Here is a 21,453-nt window from a genome sequence, read left to right as displayed (position 1 = left end):
TTACATTCTCTGAGCCAGGAGAAGGCTATATAAGCCCTGATGTGTAACTTTGTTTTGGGACTCACTTTGAGAAGTGTTCTGTAATTTGATCTGAATTCTGGGAAGCCGTTGTTGAGGGTCCCCCGGCTTTGAAAAACCCAGAATGTGGAAACCCAGATGTTGACTGGGTATGGATGTAATGGTTGGACAGTTTGGAAATCTGTCTACTTGATGTTTCTGTCTTGATAATTATGTCTGTGTACTTTGAGGTTCAGGGTGCTGACCTTTTCTCCTGAACAAGGTAAACGATATATGTCTGACTGATTAAAGTAAGCTTGTTAACCCATTTTGAGTTGCTTTCCTTTAACAAAGCAGATCCAAGAACCTGTGGTAGCAGCAAACCCTGAGGACGCTCTTGGGGTGTTTGCTGCTACAGCAAGATGAAGCTAGGTTGGTCTTCACAACCTATCATCTTGAAGCCTTTTTACCTTGATAGAGGCTGCCCTGAGCTTCTATTTCCTAGGCAAAACTTCAAAAAACAGGCTTATCTTCATGCCACAATGAGATCACAGAGGAGGTGGCCAGTGTAGGTACCTTTCTGCTCTATTCATGATTACAGAGTTTGTTAGATAAAAGAGGACTAACTGTGTTGATACTCCCCCAAAACCCTGCACAGTGAATTCTTTCCACTCAGTGTTTCCAAATTGGATTATGCTTTAATTTCTGACAAAGCTAGTTACCAGTTTACAATCTGTTCTGTCTGGTTCACATTAGGTGAATCTGGTTTCTTTGAAGCCTGTTACCTTTGTTTGTATTTCTGTCCTAATCATGTCATTAATCAATCACCTGCACTGCTTTTTACTGCAGAAGGAGGGCAGATGAGGGCTCTGGACATGATGTTCTCACATGAGATCAGGCCAAGATGCTGTATGGACACAGAGGTCTTCTAGGCATGGAGGTCCCTGCAGAAAGAATGGGAGCCCTGTCTTGGATTTTTCCAAGCATCTTATCTAATACATAATACCCACCCACCCCCCAGAAGAGTAGAAAAGCACATCTGTGGCTTTTTTCCATTGTGACATGTCATTTGCCTGTGCCTGTATAGACTATGCAAAGGGCAGTTTGACACCACTTCTCAGTTATGGAATACCAGCAGCAAGCTACTTCTTCATCTTATCAACCCATGAAAAATAGTTATTGGCTCCTTTAATGATATCATAGCACAGCCAAGGAACACAAGTATCCCAATTTAACAGAAGAGAAAACTGAGGCTTGAAGGCTTAGAGGCATGAAGTGATTTGCCCAGGATCACGCAGCAGTTAAACATAAGAAAGCAAGTTAGGGACCAAGGTCTCCTGATTCTAAGTCCACTTGCTACCCTGTTGCTCCTCCAGCAATGCTTCACAAATGAAAAAGAATTAACCATGTAACTTGACTTTAAGACTTTCAATGACAGGGAACCCACTATCTTTCAAGGCAGACCATTCCATTTTTAGAGTCCTAATTGTTAGGAAGTTCCACCCTATACTAAGCCAAAATCTGCTTCACCGTAACTTTCAACCATGTGTCCTACTTTTTCCTTCTGGGACTCAAAAGAATTCATCCCTTTTAAGGACAACCTCTGAAATTTGAAAGCAGCTATCATTCCCCTGCAAAATCTCCCATTTTCCAGACTGTACACCCCCAACTCCTTTAATCAATCCAACCCCAATGGCCAGCTTTTTTCATTCCATCACCATCCTTGTTACTTTCCCTGGATGAGCTAAAGCTTTTCACTATCCTTCCTAAATCAAACAGAATAGTTTAAATAGGGTCTGAGAAGCTTAGAGTAAGAGGGAATTGTCACCTCCCTCATTGGCAGAGCTATTATTTATAAGCCAGAGATAAAATTTGTATCTTTTTGGCTACCATATCACACTGATGAAAGACATCATGGCAGAGTGAATAGAGGGCCAGCTTTGGAGTCAGGAAATCTTTGTTTTAAGCCCTGATTCTGATACAAACTAGTTGTGTAACCATGGACAAGTCATTTAACATCTATATGCTCCAAGCAACTCTCTTAGACTCTGAGTTACAGATGAGTTTCTGATCTGCATTGGTGGAGGAAATTTCTACTCTGGGAGTTGATAGATCTGGATTTTTTTTAATGTGCAAGGTAGTGTGCTAGATTCTGGAGACACAAAGACCAAAAAAAAAAAAGCCAACCCATGTCCTCAAAGAGCTTACGTTATACTGTAGGGATGCAATACGTACAAAGATAAGCAAATACAAAATATATGCAAAGTTATTCAAAGGAATTTTAAGAGGATAAGAATACTAAGTGGGAGGATGGAGAAAGGCATCATGTAGGAGGTGGCACCTGGACTTTGTTGTAAAGGGAGCCAGAAATGCTAAGAGGTGGATGTAAAGATGGAATATGCCCCAGACGTGGGGAAGCACATATGATAAACATACCATCTATGGCTTAACCCAGGACTGATAGAAATGTTGAACAGATCAAGTCTTAAGAGAAAACCCCTTGAGACAGAACTATTGATATTATATGATATTCATTATTATGTGATAATAATTATTAATAATTATAATTATATCCATTATATAGATTATATTTATTATATTCAAATACAATTATAAATATAATTATTGAATTATTAATAGTTATTATCGATTGATAATATTAATAATTAATTATGAACTCTTTGAGTTCAGTTATTCATTTGGTTCTGAATCTGCCCAACTCTGTTTATTACCGTTCAATCCACATCTCTTCAGCCACAAGGACACCATGAGAATCCCTGGCAAACGTCTTGCTGAAATAGAAACGTGCTATATCTTTAACATTCCCCCTGTTCTACCAGTCTATTAATTCTATCACATGAGGAAATGAGGTTAGTCTGGCATGATTTATTCTGAATGAACCCATGCTGACTCATAACAATCACAGCTTTTCTTTATATGTGCTCATAAACCATCTGTTTAATAATCTATTCCAGAATCTTGCCAAGAATTGACATTAAGCTCACCAGCTAATGGTTCGCAGTATTTACCACCTTCCCCTCTTTGCAAAGTGGAACAGCATTTGCCAGTGCCCATTTCATGGGGCCTCCCCCAAAGGCCTCAGTGTCTCATAGAACACTGACAATGGTTCAGCATTACATCTCTAAGATTTTTGAGTTCCGAGAATGTAATTAGTCCAGTCCATCTGATATGAATTAACTGAAGGTAACTAGGTGCTATCTTACTATGTGCTCACTTATCTCAGCTTTCAATTCCCTGATAAACATTTTCTTCATTGTGCTTCCAGTCTTGAGATCATGTCTCTTTTTTATTTAACTACATTTTGTTAAGCATTTATTGAGTGCCAAACACTGTGCTAGATGGTTGCCATACAAAAGAAAATAAAACAGTAGCTGCCCTCGAGGAACATGTACTCCATTTAAGGAGAAATAATATGTATTCATATTAGAAAATACAAAATGTAGTCAGTGTAAATAGGGAGGAATTTCCATGGGGACCATGTTAGTAACATAATAAGTGCTTTAATAAATGCCAGCTGACTGAATGACAGTCCCTGCCAAATTGTCATATACTGCTAAGTGCCACCCATAATCTACAAATATATAGATACTTGTTCCTTCCTATTCCAATTATCTGTCCCTTACCTTCCTTTCCCATTGTCATATGGTCTGTTATCTTCTGCACATGTACAACTATCGCATGTTTTCCTCACCTTTTCATATGGAAAACCCCTCCATTGAATGGTCCTAAAACTTTCCCCTGAGCATTGAACCCATCTCCTTTCCCTCTTACATCCGCTGTCCCCACTGCTTATCTGTTCGTACACCCTGTGTAACATCATGGTTCAGCTTTTTTCAAAGGTGGGATTTTTCAGCCATTCAGGGACCACTGCCTTACTATGAATCTTAAGATTAGGTTTCTATAAACAATCAGTTCTCACATAATCAGCATATACTGCTTTCCTATTTTTATCTTTGCTGGACTGTTTTCAAATCGAGAGATTCCCCCCATCCAAACTTGAAACCTTCTGTCTCCTAAAAACACTGGGACGATCCAACTGGGGACCCCTCTCAGCACAAATTTCTCTTTCTGCGTTTTCCCAGGGGGCCCCTGGAGGAGTACAGCTGCCTTCCTTTTGCAGCCACCACCTGTTGCTACTCCTACTCAGGGTTTCTGTCCTCCCATGACCTACTGCAGATAAAAATGCCATCTCCCAATTTCCCCTTTAATCTTATGCGCCTGAAACAAATATAAAACTATGAAGTTTTCTCATAGTAAAGGAGAAATAAATGGAGCAAAAATTCTCCTCCTTATCCACCTGTACACACACATATATACACATTATGCCCCCTTCTCTTCTTTAACTTTGACGTTGGGGAAATACTATGGTGCATATAAGCCAAATTGATCTTCAGATGCACAAAAAGTCACTTAATCTACATTTAAAATAAGATAAAGTAGCATATGTACTTGCATTTGAAAGGAAAACAAGACCTGGGAATATATTCACAGAAACTGGGCAGGGGGCATGGCATGAGGTACTGGAGGCGTCTTTTGAGTGAGGAGTGAGAAAATCAGAAGTCTCTGGGGCTGGATGGAACTTGAAAAACCCATAAACCCCTCCACTCCTCCATCATCCAAAGAGTGATGAAGATTAGACCAAGTAGGTTTTCTGTCCTCTTCTCTCATTCCCTGTCACTCACCATTCTCAGTCCCACCACCAGAGCCAGCTCTGGACAGTTCTCCAAGTGACAAGAAAACCAGGGATTAGGTAAGGCTGGGGAAGGATGGTCAATCAATCAAAAACAAATGTGTACTATATGACAGTCATTTGCTGAACATTGGAGATTAAAAAAAAAAAGGCAAAAACAGTCCCTGCCTTCAGGAAGCCCATATTCTAGTGGAAAAGATGACATGAAAATTATTAGGTATATACATGAGGCACAAAGAAAGGTGGAAGGCAGTCTCAGAGAGGAAGGCATTAGCAATAGTGGCCTCCTGCAGAAAGTTGGATTTAATCTGAGTCTCATAGTAAGTCAGGGAGAAATAAGTAACAGGGAAGAGAATTCCTGGTATGGGGGACAGCAAGAGCAAAGGGTCAGAGATGGAAAAAAGAGTATGTCCTGTGAAGACCAGCAAGTAGGACAGTGCAGCTGAATAGTCAAATATGGGGGGGACATTTTAGAATCCTCAAAAAATAGGTCTGTGAAGAGTTTTAAATGCCAAAAGAGAACTTTCGTTTATTCTGGAGGCAATAGGGAATGAATAATATTTCTCGAGGAAGTTGGGAGAAAGAGGGTGACTGGGTCATACCTGTGTTTTAGGAAAAGCACTTTGACAGCTGAGTGGGAAGATGGATTGCAGAAGGAAGAAACTTATAAAAGGTATAAAAATTAGAAGGCTATTGCAATATTCCATCTGAGAGGTGAGGAAGATCTAAACCAGGGTGGTGGCTGCATAAATTGAGATACTGGGACATATGTGAGAGATGTTGTAAAGGCAGAAACAATGAGATTCAGCAGTGGATTGGATACATTGGTAAGTGATGATGAAGAATTGAAAATGACATGATCTGTGAGGCTAGGGGACTGGGAGGATGGGGGCATCCTCATTGCTAATAGGGAAGTGGAGAAGACGGCAGGATTTGGGGAACGATGGATGAAAAGCTCCATTTTTGAAATGCTGAATTTGAGCTGTTTATGAGACATCTAATTTGAGGTGATTCAGAGCTGCCACATCTAATCAGTGGGGAAAGGGAAGGTACAGGACAGAAGGGAGAGAAATCCAAAGAAGTAATAGTGGTGAAGGAAGAAATGGTCCTGTTAATAACAGCTGGTCTTAGATGACTGCTAATATGTAAGGGAAGCAAATATACATACACACAGAGAGACACAGAGAGAGAGAGAGACACAGAGAGAGAGAGAGAGACAGAGAGAGAGAGAGAGAGAGAGAGAGACAGAGACAGAGAGAGAGAGACAGAGACAGAGAGAGAGAGAGAGAGAGAGAGAGAGAGAGAGAGAGATTGTATATATACAAGATAGCCTGTCTTTATACAGTGACATCCTTGAACTGAAAACCATGGTTTTCAATCTACAGAATTTACTGAATTTTGCCAGGCTCCTAATCTATCTATACCATAAACTGAGAAGGAATTGGGTGCAAAGACATATCCAAGAGTTCCCTGGCTCCTAGCTCTCAGTGCTCTCTTAATGAGCTTAGTTGGACTAGGTAGTACCTAAGGTCCTTTCTGGAGCTACAAATCCACTGTCAAAGGTCACTTCCAGCTGAGATAAGGTATGTGTAGGACTTTATAAACTTAAAGTACTATAAAAATGTCAGCTGTCATCATGATTATTCCACATTCTATCAAGAGTTGTATTAAAAATCATGCTACTGGTCGATCATCAATAGAGGCTTTGCTTTTAATTTTTCTATCAGTGGTGATCCATTTATGTTGATACATCCCAAATCTCTGGAACAGCTTTGGAGCCCTGGCCTCACATTTGGGGGATAGCTGGTAAAGATTAGTGATTTAGGTTGTGGCCTTGGAGCAGAGCAGTAAATGATGATGAATTGCTCTGATCATTTAAGAATCTCAATGGTCTTCTTGAGTGTTTGAGGGAGTTTTATTTACTTATCAGAGAAATAGGCCGAGAATGAGTTAGTCTGTTTGTATTCACTTCAGTACTTGAAGTGATTTGATCTGTGTGGGTAGGTACTCCCTCCACAGAGGCAGCTCACAGCCTCTTAGTAGGCTGTCTTCATGAGTTACTGCAGCCAAAAGAATTCATCACCCAATGGCCAACCCTCTGGTGTTTATCCTATCTCCATTTAGCTTGTCTGGTTGTTGGATGACAGATGCAGTCTGTTGCCAGGCCTATACTCAAATCTTTTCCAGCTTGGTAGGAACAAACAGAGCCTATGTTGTGTCTTCTGGTCTAGCCTTAAGAAACCCAAGGTCACCACCAAAGAATGATTAGTAGCATCTCAATTGAGGAACCCACATCATTCAAAGAAATTTAAAGTTTTCTTAGGGAATTACAGTTATGTATGAGTCTCTGTGTGTTTATTTGAAGGGGAGAAGTGAGATGGGAGTTTGAGAGCCAACGGTTGAAATCGTCAATACTTGGTCAGAAATAAAGTAATGCAAAGAGGGGGAAGAACTGAAATGATTCCCTTCCCTCCTGCCTCCACCTCTAGACGGAGCCACTGGGAACCTCTTAGCTTCTTGCTTTGTAACCTGGGATTCTGGGTGCTTTTCTGAGAGACAGAAAGTGCCCCCAGATCATACTGTGTCCTTGCATTCTTTCTCCACAATGAAATGGGTATTTGCCCCTTCACTAGAGGAACTCCAAATCAAACTGGCTTGTGTGTAGAATCTTGGCCCAACAATGCCAGCACCATTAATAAGCTTGAGCACATGCCAAGGAAGGTGACCAGGACAGAATAGGTGCTGAAGATAATACCATCCAAACATGAATTGAAGGAACTGGGATTTGTTTAGCCTGGAAAAGAAGAGGCTTTAGAGAGACACAGGATATCTGACTTCAAATACTTGAAAGGCATCATATAGAATTGGGCTTATACTTCCTTTGATTGGCCCCAGAACTACAGCCAATGGGTTCAAGCAGCAGATAAATATATTTCAGCTTCATATAAGGAAAAACTTCCAAGAGTAGAATGGGGTGAACTGATGGGAAGTGAGTTCTCATATCATTTATATTTGGAAACTGGAACTAGAAGACCACTTTTCAGAAATATTGTCGAATGTGTTCATGGTTCAAATAGTGATAAGACTAGAATAAAGCTACTTCACATCACCAATGCTTTTTGGACAACTAGAACTAGATTCCAGTACACACTTCACATTTGACATGCCCAAAATATAACTCCTTCACTCCAAACTATCCCCTCATCCCAATTTCCCTATTGTTGTCAAATGTTCCCCTACCCTCTCAGTCACTTAGGCTCACAACCTCGGTTATTATCTTTAACTACATATTTCTACTCAATCCAAATATCTATCCCATTGCCACATTTTGTTGTTTCTCCCTTCACAACATCCCTCATACACATCCTCTTCTCTCAGCTCTCATAGTTACTACCTTCAGTCAGACCCTCACAACTTCTCACCTGGACTATTCAGTAGCCTTCACATTGGCCTTCCTACCTCATCTCTTTCTACTCCAAATCATTCTCTATTGAGCTGGCAAAATGACTTTCCTAAAGCATAGATCTGGTCATGTTACCCTTCCCTATTCAGTAAACTGCAATGGCTACCTATTACCTCTATAATCAAATATAAAGTCCCTCTGTTGACATAAAAAGCTCTTCACACAACCATTTGTCCAGTTTTATTACACTTAATTCTCATCTACACAATCCATCATTAAATTAAACTGTCCTGCTACTTATTGTTTCTCTCACACAACATTCCATTTTCCATCTGTGTGCCAAATCTGTAATGTTCTTCTTTACCTAGGCCTTTTAGCTTCTTTGGCTTCCTTCAAGTCTTAGACCAAATTTCACTTTCTGCAGTACTCCTACTGGTAGTGAATTCCCCCTGAGATTTCCTCTCATCCATGCTATATGTCTCATGTATGTTTGTAGCTATTTACATGTTCTCTCATTAGAATATGAGCTCAAGTGAAAGCCAAGATTGTGCTTGCCTTTATCTGTATTCCCAGCACAATGCCTTCACTATACTAAAAGTTTGACTAACTGAAGATGTCTATGATTCCTTCCAACTTCAATATTCTACACTTTCATATTGCTCTGGTTATAGGTTCACGTCCTAGTCATCCTCTCCCTTAGCAAAGAGAATAGCCTCCTTTTCTTTAGAAACAGGAATAAAAGATGAGAGTACATGTAAAGAATTAGAAGAATTATCAACTGTGGAGTATAGCAGCAAGATGATAGATGGACTCTATTTTCCAACTAAAATAGGAATCAAGGACTTCTACTAGCGGGGGTGGAAGAAAGGAGGAATCAAAAAGATAAAGTTCATAATAGTCATTAAAAAGAGTAGAATAGAGTCAATCAAAGAAAAATAAAAGTTTTCCTGTGCAAAAGTGAGGACTCAGTTGAGAATGTAACATGTAGTAGACCCAGTCAGTATGGTGATGTGACACCTCCTTCAAAGAAAAAAATAGAAATTTTTATTGACAATATGAGAAACTATTCAAATTTCTTATTAAGTCAAGAAATGTACATCAGGACAATATTTAAGATGCTATCTTGTACCCATTAAATTGTCATAAATGGCAAAAAAAAAAGTGTTGACAGGGCTACAATCGTAAACAAATACATTTTTTTTGGAGAACAAGCTGGCTTTGTATAACTAGAACTAACAAAACCGATGATCCTATTGCTTAGACTACATTCTAAATATATTACCAGAAGAATAAAAAGGACCCCAAAATGGTCAAAGAAAGAGGAAAAGGATATATACAAAAATCATTTATAGCAGCTCTTTTTTGTGGTGGCAAAGAACTAGAAAATAATGAGGTGCTCATTAGTTGGGGAATGGCTATATATTGAAATACTCTTGTGTTGCAAGAAATGATGAAGGAGATGATTTCAGAGAAACTTAGGAAGACTTGGATGAAATGATACAGAGTAAAGTGAGCAGACTAGGAAAATGATTCATAAAAAAACAAAATTTTAAAGACAAACGACTTTAAAAGACCTTAGAATTCTGACTTAGACAATAATCAACCCCAATTCCAGAGAACTCAGGATGATGAAGAGATGATGGAATTGTGGTGCAGAGTGAGACACATTTTTCTCAACATGACAAGTATGGGAATTTGTATTACTTAGCTTTGTGTATTTGTTACAACGGTTTTGTTTTCCTTTTTTTTTCAAATGGGGGGAGACAGACAAAAAGAAAAAATAGATTTTGTTCATTTAAAAAAATATTTTTAAGAGGACAAAAAATCTATCTCTGCAAAATATGCATTTGTATTCAGTCATTTCAGTCGTGTCCAACTCTTCATGACCCCATTTTAAGGTTTTCTTGGCAAAGTTACTGGAGTGGTTTGTCATTTCCTTCTGAAGCTCACTTTATAGGAGGGAAACCAAGGCAAACAGAAGTAAGTGACTTGCCCAGAGTCACACAACTAGTAAGTGTCTGAAATCAGATTTGAACTCAGGAAAAGGAGTCCTCCTGACTTCAGGCCTGGTACTGTATCACCTGGCTACCCTAAGAGAGAATGATGATGACTTTTGTTGTTCAGGTGACCCCATATGCGGTTTTCTTGACAAAGATACTGAAGTGATTTGCTATTTCCTTCTCCAGATCACTTTACATAGGAGGAATCTGAAGCAAACAGGGTTTAGGGACTTGCTCAGGGTCCCATAACTAAGTAAGTGTCTGAAGCTGGATTTGAACTCAGGTCTTTCTGACTCCAGACCTGGCACTCTATCCTCTGTGCCACTAAGATGTTCCCAAAATACATATAGTTGCTTTATTTATAATAATGAAAATGGAGGGAAATATCTAATAATTGGGGAATAACTGACTAAATTATGGTACATCAACATAATAGAGAATCATGACACTATAAGAAGGACACATATGAAGAATTCAAGGTAATATAAAAAGAATCATATGGAAACAATGTCATAGTCTAGGGGAAAGTGCCTGGATTCCAGAGTTGGGGGACTTGAGTCTCCGATGAAGGGGCTGGACCAGATGGCCTCGGAGGTTACTTCTAGCTTTATGAGTCCATGGTCTATATAATGAGGCAAAGTAAGGGCAATACACACTATTTTGTTAAAGAATAAAATAAAAGGCAATAGGATTTTGTTAGGATACAGACGGTATAGAAATGATACTAATAATTGCTTTATAAAGTACTTTAAGATTCACAAAGTATTTTACATGCATTGCCTCACTTTATACATAGACCAAATGTATTTTTATTTTGTTAAGCACGTGTTATTTTTTTTTTAATCAAACCATCAATACTTCACATTTTGTTGTTTTGGAGACTTGCCCTATATTTTATTTGATTGCCAGGATATTTTATGGATGTTAATATAATAATTCATCAGGAGATTCATGTGTGATTAGAAAAATACATAGGCTGGTCACAGGCCATACACAAGGGACGTCATAAGTGCCTCATTCGTATAGTAAAGGACGTGCAGCCTGCCCGACAGATAGCGCCATTCTGGAGGATTTCATGGAAAGTCATAGACAAGAATCACATTGGACAAGAAGGTGCGGCAGGGAGCTCACATGTTGCTGAAATCACAAATCCATTGACTGATCAAAGCAGTCTATACAGCATCAATGTGTCAGCTCCTTTAGGGAGCCTGGATGCCATGTCCAGACCGGGACCTATGCCCCACTGTACCCAACACAGGGCTTTCCATGCTTTAGGTATTCCATAAATAACTGTTGAATGAGCAAACAAGTGAATGAATGAATGAATGAGTGATTCTGACATTCAAACGCCACAACACTACTTTTATATAAATTTAGCGAAGTCTGGGCAATAAATCAGTTTTCATGGGTTGATGAAATTTCCTGACATTCCTCAGTTGTGTCCAGCTCAAAATTTTCTTTCACTACAAACTTAATAAACTTAAAAATTGGTCAACCTTTTTTTTAGCAGGTGTTAATTTTTAGTGCTACCCAGATACTTCCCTTGCAGTTGACCAGTTTATGGACAAAGTAAGAGTTGGCCATTAGAATTGAAATCCCGGTCCTGCCATAACATTTAAACTATGTCATGCATGCCTTTTTGAACAGTTGGGTGAGGAGGGAGGAAGGTGGAAGACAGGCAAGGGAAGTTTGTTTGCCTCTATTTTTGCCTATAATGTCATTTCCCTTTGCACTGAAGGTAGCTCACTTCATGTTCTTATATTGGTTTTCATTTCAGGAATTTATCTTCTGGATTTAATCTACATTGATTCTGCATACCCAGCTTCAGGAAGCATCATGGAAAATGAACAAAGATCTAATCAGATGAACAATATTCTGCGAATAATAGCTGATTTACAAGTCTCCTGTAGCTATGGTTAGTAATTTCATATATCAAAACAGTAGCCTTTCTTCTCCAGAACAATCCAGTAAAAAGTTTGCACTAAGGTGACTTTCCCACCAGAAATCTTTTACCATCACCACTTTCTTCTTCTTCGTCTTCATTCTCATCATCACCACTATTCATATTTCTATAGAGCTCTAAGGTTTACAAAGCACTTTCCCTACAACAACCCTGTGAGGGAGGGAGTACCCCCATTTTACAGATGAGGGAATTGAGGCACTAGGATCATATACATAATAAATGGCAGAGCTGGGATTTGAACTCAAGTAGGTCTCCTGAATCCAAGTCAAATATACATCTCTCTACTTTTCCCCACCCAATATAAATCTTCATTTTAATAATGGAAACAGATGCTGTAGGAATTCATAAAAAAAGCCAAGAAGAAGTTACTGCTGCCAGTTTTCCTCCTCTGCTTCCTTCCATGGTTATATCCATGACCTCATGGAACATAAAGACATTGCAGTTTAGTGGAAAGAGAACTAGATTTGGAGACAGAAAACCCAAATTGGAATCTTGGCTCACCCCTTTCTAGATATATGACCTTTTGTTCTCCAGGCCCCTGTTTCCCTACCTGAAAGTGAGGGGGTTGGCTATATGATTGCTAAGGTCTAACCCAGAGGTGAAGTTTGTGGGAAGTGATAGTTTTCCAAATAGCAGAATTTGGTTTGCCTCTCCCTTCTTACTTCACCATAGCAACCACCAGTGAAGTGTTTGGGCCCAAGTTTAGTGGGTGTTTGAACCAGTGTATCCATATCTCTAACATCCCAGATGTTATTCTATTTACATTTGATATCTTGTTCAGGAGGATTTTAGTTAGACACAAAATAATCCAAGAGTATGTGTCTAGAAGTAAAGAATGAGGGGAAAGACTTGATTTAACCCATATTAAGAGCCATTCTGGGATCTCCAAATTTCTTTTGAGATTTAGGAAACAAACTGACCCATCTGAGGAATATTACTTAGGGTAACTGGCAAGGAAGGCACCAGTGCTACTGTCCTTCCCTGGTCGCTCATCTGGAGTATCATGGTCAGCTCTGGGTGCCACATTTTAGAATGGGCATTGACAAACTGGAATTAGTCCAGAGGGTGGTGAAAGGACTGAAAACCTTACCATAGGTAAACTGGTTAAAACGATGAAGATTAGTATGGTTAGTTAGTCTGGAGGAAAGAAGGCTTAGGAGACATGATGTCTTTCTCCAGATTCTGAAGGACTATAATGGAGAAGATTAGAACTTGTTCTGTTTGATTCCAAAGAGAACAAGTCTTTGAGTAGAAATTGGGAAAGGCAGATTTCCATTCATTATAATTGTTAGAAAAGCCTTTCTAACAATTAGTGCTCCAAAAGTAGACTGAAATGCCCTGGGGGAAGGGGTAGTTCCCTATTATAGGGGGACTTTAAGTGAAAGCTAGATGAATACTTCTCAGAGATTTTACAGAGGGGATTTCCACTTAAGTAGTGATGGGAATCCTTTCCCTCTGAGAGCCCATATGCCTTTATAAGTCTATGATTCCATGATCACTTTGGTGCAATAAAAACCTAGCCTTTGTTTTCTTTTGAGAAACTTACTCATAGCTTCTTTTCCTATGTAACTTTCCTATTTTTAAGACTTATTAATAGAACCCTACCTTTTATATAAATGGAATATGCACAACCTCCTGGGATCATAGAATGTTAGAGCTGGAAGGGCCCCTGGAACATTAGAGGATTAGAACATGGAACATTCAAGGCTAGAGTTAGAAAGAGCCTTAAACCATAGAATGTTAGAACACAAAAATAGAATGTCAGACCTGGAAGAGACAGGATTTGCAGAGTCCCAGAATGTCAGTATAATCATTCTTGAAGGTCATCTAGTCCAATCTCTACATGCACAGGAATCCCCTTAATAATTTTGGTTTGCTGCACAACATGATATATTCCTAGCAAAATCCAATGATAATGATAGTAATTAATTTGGATTTATATAGCAACTTTACTCACTCCCTACTGCTAAGCCTAATAACCTCTTGATTTGGTTATTTGTTTTCAGTTAGTGCCAGAACTGTTTTTGGAAGAATCCTTCATTTTAAAAATTAATTAAGAAGATGAGCTTTTAAAATTGATTGTGGGGGAGGGGGCATAGAGGTTGAGGCAGGGCAGGGGTATGATAGGTATGCAGTTCTCTGGGGAAAAAAATGCACAAACAACACACTTTAAGTAAGATCTCTATTATTAACCCTTTCTCCATCCCTTCCTTAGTTCTAGTCAATCAGCAAAGCAATAAATCAACCACTGATTTGTAAAGTTTGTCCATTTCCAAGATGTAAATGCTCACACTGAAAATTTAGCAGTCAGGTCTCCTGAGCTCTTTCAAGCTGCTTCCAACACTCTCCTAAAAGGGGGCCTCAGCCAGTACTTCCATTAGCAGAAGGACCTCCTGATGGGGACACTCCCCTTCCCAATGCTGATTGACACCTGCTCTGTAATTTAGCCTTAGGAGTTGCCTGACTCTAACTTTAGAAATTCTGGGGACAAGAAGATTAGCAAATGAGAAATGTAAAGTTGTGTGTGGTTGCTTATGTCTAATGTGGAGTCTCTGAGGAGAAGCCTGCAAGAGGGAAAGGAAGACAGAGGCTACGCAGTAAGCATGTATCCCAGAGAGTCGATGTGCTTTCCCTACCAAGACAAGGCCGTTGAATTGGACAGTTAAACTGAAGTTAAGCAGCTCATGTTTATTCTTCAATTCAGAAGATCACTATGATTGCCTGAGAGATAGATTCAGTACAGCCTGTGCCAGCAAGAAAATACAAAACCATCCTCTGAAGCAAATGTTCTAGACAGCAGTGTTTTTAATACCAGGACTTTGGAGGCAAATTTTATTTAATTTTTTTTAAAATAAACAGTCCGATAGTGGAGTTATTGAGATCTCTAAAAATAGCACTTTATATCTGGTCCCAAAGCATTTTTATACCCATTGTCTTATTTGATTCTCTCTTGACAACCCTGTTAAATAGCTATTTCAAATCCCATTGTCCCCATTTGACAGAGTAGGGGAAGAGAGAAAGGAATATCCTGCTGTATTCTAGATACTGTGCTGAGTGCTTTACAAATATCAGAACAACCCTGGGTGGCACTATTATTATTCCCATCTTACAGATGATGAAACTGAGGCAAATAAAAGTTAAATGACTTGCCCAGGGTCATACAACTAGTAAGTGTCCAAGGCCAGATTTGAACTTAAGTCTTCTTGACTCCAGGCTCAACATTCTAGCCATTGTGTTAAAATGAAGCTCTAAGAATAGGTGATTTTCATGTAGCTAATAATTGGTGGGGCTGAACACAGGTGGCCTGAGTTAGTCAATAAACATTTATGGTATGCCTACTATTCCTACTATGTGCCAGGCATTATATAAGTGCTGGGGATACGGCAAAAAACCAAAGATATTTCCTGCCCTCAAGGAGTCTAAGTCTGATGTCCTTCCTGGTGCAATATACTGCCCTTTGCCCAAGGCTATAGTCCAGAGCTTTGGTGACATATTTCAGTGTTAATTGCAAAGGTGTCTCTGATGTGTCATTTCAGTCATGTCTGAGATTCCATGACCCCATTTGGGGTTTTCTTGGCAAGGATACTGAGTAGTTCGCTGTTTCCTTCTCCAAGGATGAGAATGAGAAAACTGAGGAAAACAAGGTTAAGTGACTTGCCCAGGGTCAGATAGCTACTAAGTGTCAGAAGCTAGATTTGAACTTACAAAGAGGATTCTAGGCCCAGTATTCTATCTACCTTGCCACCTACCTGCCTGCCCTAAAGATGTTTCTATAGGTATTAAATAGCAAAAACTTAAAGATTTTTTCATTGTTAAATTGACCTGTTGCTTTTTAAAATATATAATTATAGCTTATTTTTAGAAAGTTATAAGCCATTGGCTTTCTTATTTGATAATTCATTAAAGAGTACTTTTCATTGCTCCAAATCAATAATGTCCCCTAAATGGTCTTTCCTGTGTATCAGAAAGCAGATATGAGTGAATCTATACCAATTGGGGAGACCTGGACTTCAGTACCCCCGACCCAGACCTCCTTTTTTTGTCCACTAAATAGTATTTTATTTTTCCTATTACACATAAAGATTGCTTTTAACATTCACTTTTATAAGATTTTGAGTTCCAAATTTTTTTCTCCCTCCTTTTCCCCCTCCCCAAGACAGCAAGCAATCTGGTGTAGGCTATACATGTACAATCATATTAAACATATTTCTATATTAGTCATGTTGTGAAAGAAGAATCAGAACAAAAGGTAAAAACACGAGAAAGAAAAAACAAAAACAAAAAAAAGAGAAAATAGTGTGCTTCGATGTTCATTCAGACTCCATAGTTCTTTCTCTGGATGTGGACAGCATTTTCCATCACAAGTCTTTTGGAGTTGTCTTAGATCATTGTATTGCTGAGAAGAGCTAAGTCAGTCATAGTTGGTCATCACACAGTGTTGCTGTTACTGTGTGCAGTGTTCTGGCTCTGTTCACTTCACTCAGCATCAGTCCATGTAAGCCCAGACCTCCTTTCAAGGACATGTCCCCGAAGATGAGATTCCTGTGCATATATACAGTTCACAAGTATAGGACAGCAGAAATGTGACTGGGCACTGTGCTTTATAGATATTATAAATATAGATATTAACTCATTTGATCTGCCTAACAACCATGTAAAGTAGGTGCTATTCTTATCCACTTCTTACAGTTGAGGAAACAGAGTCAGGCAGAGGTTAAGTGACTTGTCCAGAGTCACAGAGCTAGTAAGTGTCTGAGGTGAAGTTTGAGCTCATGTCTTCCTGACTCCAAGGTCCAGCTCCCTATCCCCTGGACCACCTAGTCGCCTGATAATATTCAATTTACATAAGTCAACAATGTGATATGGCAGCTAAAAAATATGATGCCATTTTAATCTCTCCCAATAGAAGCCAAGTCTTTGTGTCCCACTGACCAATGCCCTGGACAGGCACCCCTTCCCTGCCTCTTGCTGAGTATCACAGTCAATTCTTTGCCCCGTGTCTTAGGAAGGACATGGCTGACCTGGCTCTCACCCAGAGAGGTGACCAAGTTAAGGAGAGAACTAGAGCCTAGAACACATGGAAGGTCTAGAGGCCCAGGCTGAAAACTCAAGCTCTGCCACCTGAGGAAGTCACCCACCCTACCTGAGCCTCAATGTCCGCATCTGTAAAATTAGAGGGAGAACTAAATGGCTTCTCAAGTCCCTTCCAGCTCAAACCGAGGATCTTATGAATTGGGGGTTTTAGCCTGGGTTAGAGAAAATGAGTATGGTATAATGCAGCAGTAGCCAACTCAAATAGAAACAGACCCTTGCCTGCCACATAGTGACTTAGAAAACCACAAATTAACATTATCTATGGCATATTGCATTTTTGTCTATTTTGTTAAACATTTTCTAATGATATTTTAATCTAGTTCAGTCTTAGGGGAGTGACCTTGAGTTTTATACCTTTTTCAAGTCCCAACTCTGACACATCCTGGCAGTGTGATCTCAGAGCAAGTCACTTACCTCCTCTGTATTCTAGGTGACTTTCCAAGATCATATTTTTTTATCACTAGGTGATAATTTAAAATTTAATTTAATTTTTTAAATTTATAAACATTTATTTTTCTCTATCACCCACCATACTCTACCACCATAAAAAAAAAAAAAAAACAAAATCCTCGTAACAAATATCCATAGTCTAAGAATGTAAGTTGTAGAGAAGGTGCTGACCTACACTGGAAAAATGAGGTTCCTTGCCCAGGAAGGATTTCCCTTTAACACTAAAATTGCCCATTCAGTCACTATTCACTAAGAGAAAGCTTAGGGGTGATATGATCACCATCCTTTAAGTATTTGAATCATCTTATGGAAGAAGGATCAGAATCACTCTTCTAGGCACAAGAGAGCAGAATTGGGGGCAATGACATAGAGATATAGATTTTAATTTCATTAAGAAAAGATTCAAGGGGGCAGCTAGGTGGTGCAGTGAATAGAGTACCGGACCTGGAGTCAGGAGGACCTGAGTTCAAATCCGGCCTCAGACACTTAATACAAAAACTAGCCGTGTGACCTTTGGCAAGTCACTTAACCCCAATTGCCCACCAAAAAGCAAAGGAAGGAAGGAAGGAAAGAAGGAAGGAAGGAAGGAAGGAAGGAAGGAAGGAAGGAAGGAAGGAAGGAAGGAAGGAAGGAAGGAAGGAAGGAAGGAAGGAAGGAAGGGAAGGAAAGGAGGAGAGGAGAGGAGAGGTTCCTAGAAATAAAAGCTGTCCAAAAGTGACAAGCTATCTCAGGAGGTAACAGGCTTCCCATCACTGGGGATCTTTAAGCAGACTGATGACCACTTGTTGGGGATATTAAAGCAGGGATGCCTGTTTAGATGGGAATTGGCTTATGTGAACTCTGGGGCTCCTTACAGCACTGAGATTCTTATATTCTGTGAATCACTGCTGGGGCCCTGGTCTTAAATGCATTGGCAGCATTTGGGGTACCGTACGAAAATTATGTCATAGGTAGAAAAATCTCCTGATTCTTCTGTGGTTTCCTCATTGGTGGGTGAGTCCTGATCTTTTCTTATTGAAAAATATGGAATTTGATTCACCCAGAACTTGGAGCCCATCTGCAACCTATTGCATGGGTAAGGGAAATACTAGTTGCCTCAAGGATAGGGTGACTGTGTCCAGTGGCATCAGCCCTGTAGGGGAGATGTCTTAGGTTAATAAGAAATACTTCCCTAAAATGGGGACTTTGCATAGCTCTCCTTTTGATACCAAAGGTTCCAAAAAATGGAAAGCAACAGAGCTAAGAGAATACTGACAGGTAAACATCTAAAGCTGCTACCAGACGCAACTGCAAGTGAACTCCTCATTTCTCCTCTTCCCTCTACCCCACACCATCTGCCATATTTTCTGTTTCTGGTGATGGCTTTCCATCCTCCCAGGTATTCCATCAAATCCTCAGACTCATATTTCACTCTGTCCCCTCCTTCTTCCCACCCCCAACCCATCAATTGCCAAATTATGCCATTGGAAATATCTCCTACACCCTACATCCATTATCTATTCCCTGCTCCCGTTACTATTACACTAGTTCAGACCCTTATCTCTTCTTCCTGGGCTGTTATAACTTCCTAATTGGACTTTATTTCTCTGTTCTATCCCCTCTATAGTCTACCTTCCATACTTCTTTCAGAATAATTTTCCTATTATAATGCATATGTCCCTCCTCTCCTCAGAAACTTTAAGTGTTTCTCTATTCTCTACAAAATAATGTTTAAGTTCCTGATATAAGCATCCAATGTCCTTCACAATCTGGCTCAAACCAACTATATCCCATATTACTTCCCTGATTGTGCTGTACATATCCGACTAGAAAGACAGGCTATAGAGGGAATAGACTAGAGACGTGAAGTCCAATTAAGAGCAACCAAATGGATTACTCTGCATCTTTCATTATTATAATGCCCTTTTTCATCTCCATGTCATCATGGCTTCCACCATTCTTAGTACCCCCCACTCCCCATTATGAATCTTTCTCTTTTCCCAAGTCCTCACTTTCTTCCAAGCCCCTCCTCAGATACTACCTCCACATGAAACCAACCTTCCTCCCTACCCTTCCTCTTTAGCTTTCCATCATCCCATGTGAAAATAGTCTCCATTCCAATTTCTGATAGGACCTTGACTATATAACTCTTCTTTGCACTTATCTCACTCTCCCATGCATCATAATTATTTTTCTAAAGGTTCTTAATTTAACAGAAATTTCCTCGAGGGCAGTGATTATTTCATTCGGTTTTCTTTGTGTCTACAGCAGCTTTCATGGAGCCTTGCTCACAATAGACACTTATTACTTGCTTGAGGAATTGAGTCAAATTTTGTTTTTGAAATGAATGAATTTTCTCTGATTTTTACAGATCACCTCATAACGTTACCACATGTGCAAAAGTATTTGAAGTCTGTTCGGTATATTGAGGAACTTCAGAAGTTTGTTGAAGATGACAATTACAAGTAAGTCAGACTCAGATAGGAGATGGCCAACCTGGATCTTTATGTCAGGGTGAGGTCTACCCAGGACTGGAGAAACTCCACTGAAATACAAAACTGTCTCTCAGTTCTTACACTGGGGTAGCTTCAAGCCAAGGGGCCCCAAATGAGCAACCATATTTATGGTCTAGCAAGTCTGAAAAGATGGAAAACAAACACTCTAAACCATCTACCCCATTTGGTTGATTTTGTCATCAAATCATTTTTTTTTCATGATTTGAGGTTTGAGATGGGTGTGGAAGGGTTTAATATACTGATCTCATTGGGCGATATTGCTAAGGATCTAGAAACCTACTTCAAAATATCTAATTGGGTATCACAACTTAGGACATCTCTTGGTTTGTTTCATTGATGAGTGAAATGACTCAAGATGCCCACCTTGGGTACTGGGGGATACGTACTTGAGGATGTCCCATTGGGTGAAACCTTGTGATTTCTCATTAAGCAGCATGATTTGAATCATTTCATTGGCTCATATGTCTTGGATCATCCAATGCTATAAAACTACACATTTATATCTGTTCTCTCCCTTGGATTGGGTCATTGTGTTACATGCCTCAAGTCCTTCATTAGTTTACACAGTACTAGATATCTCATTGGCTAATAAACCTTAGTTTGTCTCATTTTATGGTATATTTTGGGTCTTATTAGGTAATATATGTTGGTATGTCTCATTGGATAAAACATTGGCTCATCCTCAAGGAGTCTCTGTTGTATAGGATTTACAATGAAAGGATTGCTAACCTAGTGAACTATATTTGCTTTGATGAAACATTAGAAAAAGTAGTATATAATGGGGGAGGTGGCTTTGAAAAGTAAGTGTTTAAGCTAATAAAAAGATAGAGTGAATTAGGGAGAGAAAAGAAAAGTAGGATAGGAGTGAGATCAGAAGAGGAATAAAGGAAGGGGAAAGGAGCCAGATAAACAGCAAGGAGAAAAAGGTGGCTTTTCTCAATTCAATCTTGCTCAGCTCCATGAAAGGAAAAGAAACTGAGAGTTCTTGTTGATGTCATGTGTGGCTAAGAAGTCCTGTAACCATTGAGTTTCAGAGCTTGGAATATCCTTAGAACAAGGAAAAAATCTCCTGCCCACTACACAAATTCCCTCCTACAAAATTCTTAATAACTTCTGCTTGGACGCTTGGGGTCAGCCCATTCCATTGATGTGCATCTCTAATTGTTAGACTGTTCTGTGTGGTAATATAGTGGAAAGAGTCCTGCGTTTATAGTTACGAATTTGAAAACCTGGGTCCAAATTCTAGCTCTGATGTTTGCTAGTTGTATAAGTCTGGACAAATCACTTATCCTCTCTGTGCCTCAGTTTCCTTATGTGTTAAATGGGGATAATGATATTTG

At 39.4% G+C, this 21,453-nt stretch overlaps 1 protein-coding gene across 3 annotated transcripts in view; it reads left to right on the top strand.

Moving 5' to 3' along the window:
- The window catches only part of RALGPS1 (Ral GEF with PH domain and SH3 binding motif 1), a 624,901-nt gene that overhangs the window by 442,196 nt on the left and 161,252 nt on the right, over positions 1–21,453 (top strand). For all 3 annotated transcript variants that reach the window (XM_069082706.1, XM_069082704.1, XM_069082705.1), the window contains 2 exons: positions 11,889–12,026; positions 19,969–20,062. In XM_069082706.1, the coding sequence (XP_068938807.1) occupies positions 11,889–12,026; positions 19,969–20,062 (232 nt within the window). The remainder of the gene's footprint in view (positions 1–11,888; positions 12,027–19,968; positions 20,063–21,453) is intronic.

Source organism: Petaurus breviceps, unplaced genomic scaffold, assembly GCF_028583685.1.
Source record: "Petaurus breviceps papuanus isolate PSGF00001 unplaced genomic scaffold, PetGlider_PUasm1.0 171, whole genome shotgun sequence".
Lineage (NCBI taxonomy): Eukaryota > Metazoa > Chordata > Mammalia > Diprotodontia > Petauridae > Petaurus > Petaurus breviceps.
The sequence above is the reverse complement of the archived record's forward strand: the minus strand, read 5'-3'. Positions and strand labels throughout refer to the sequence as shown.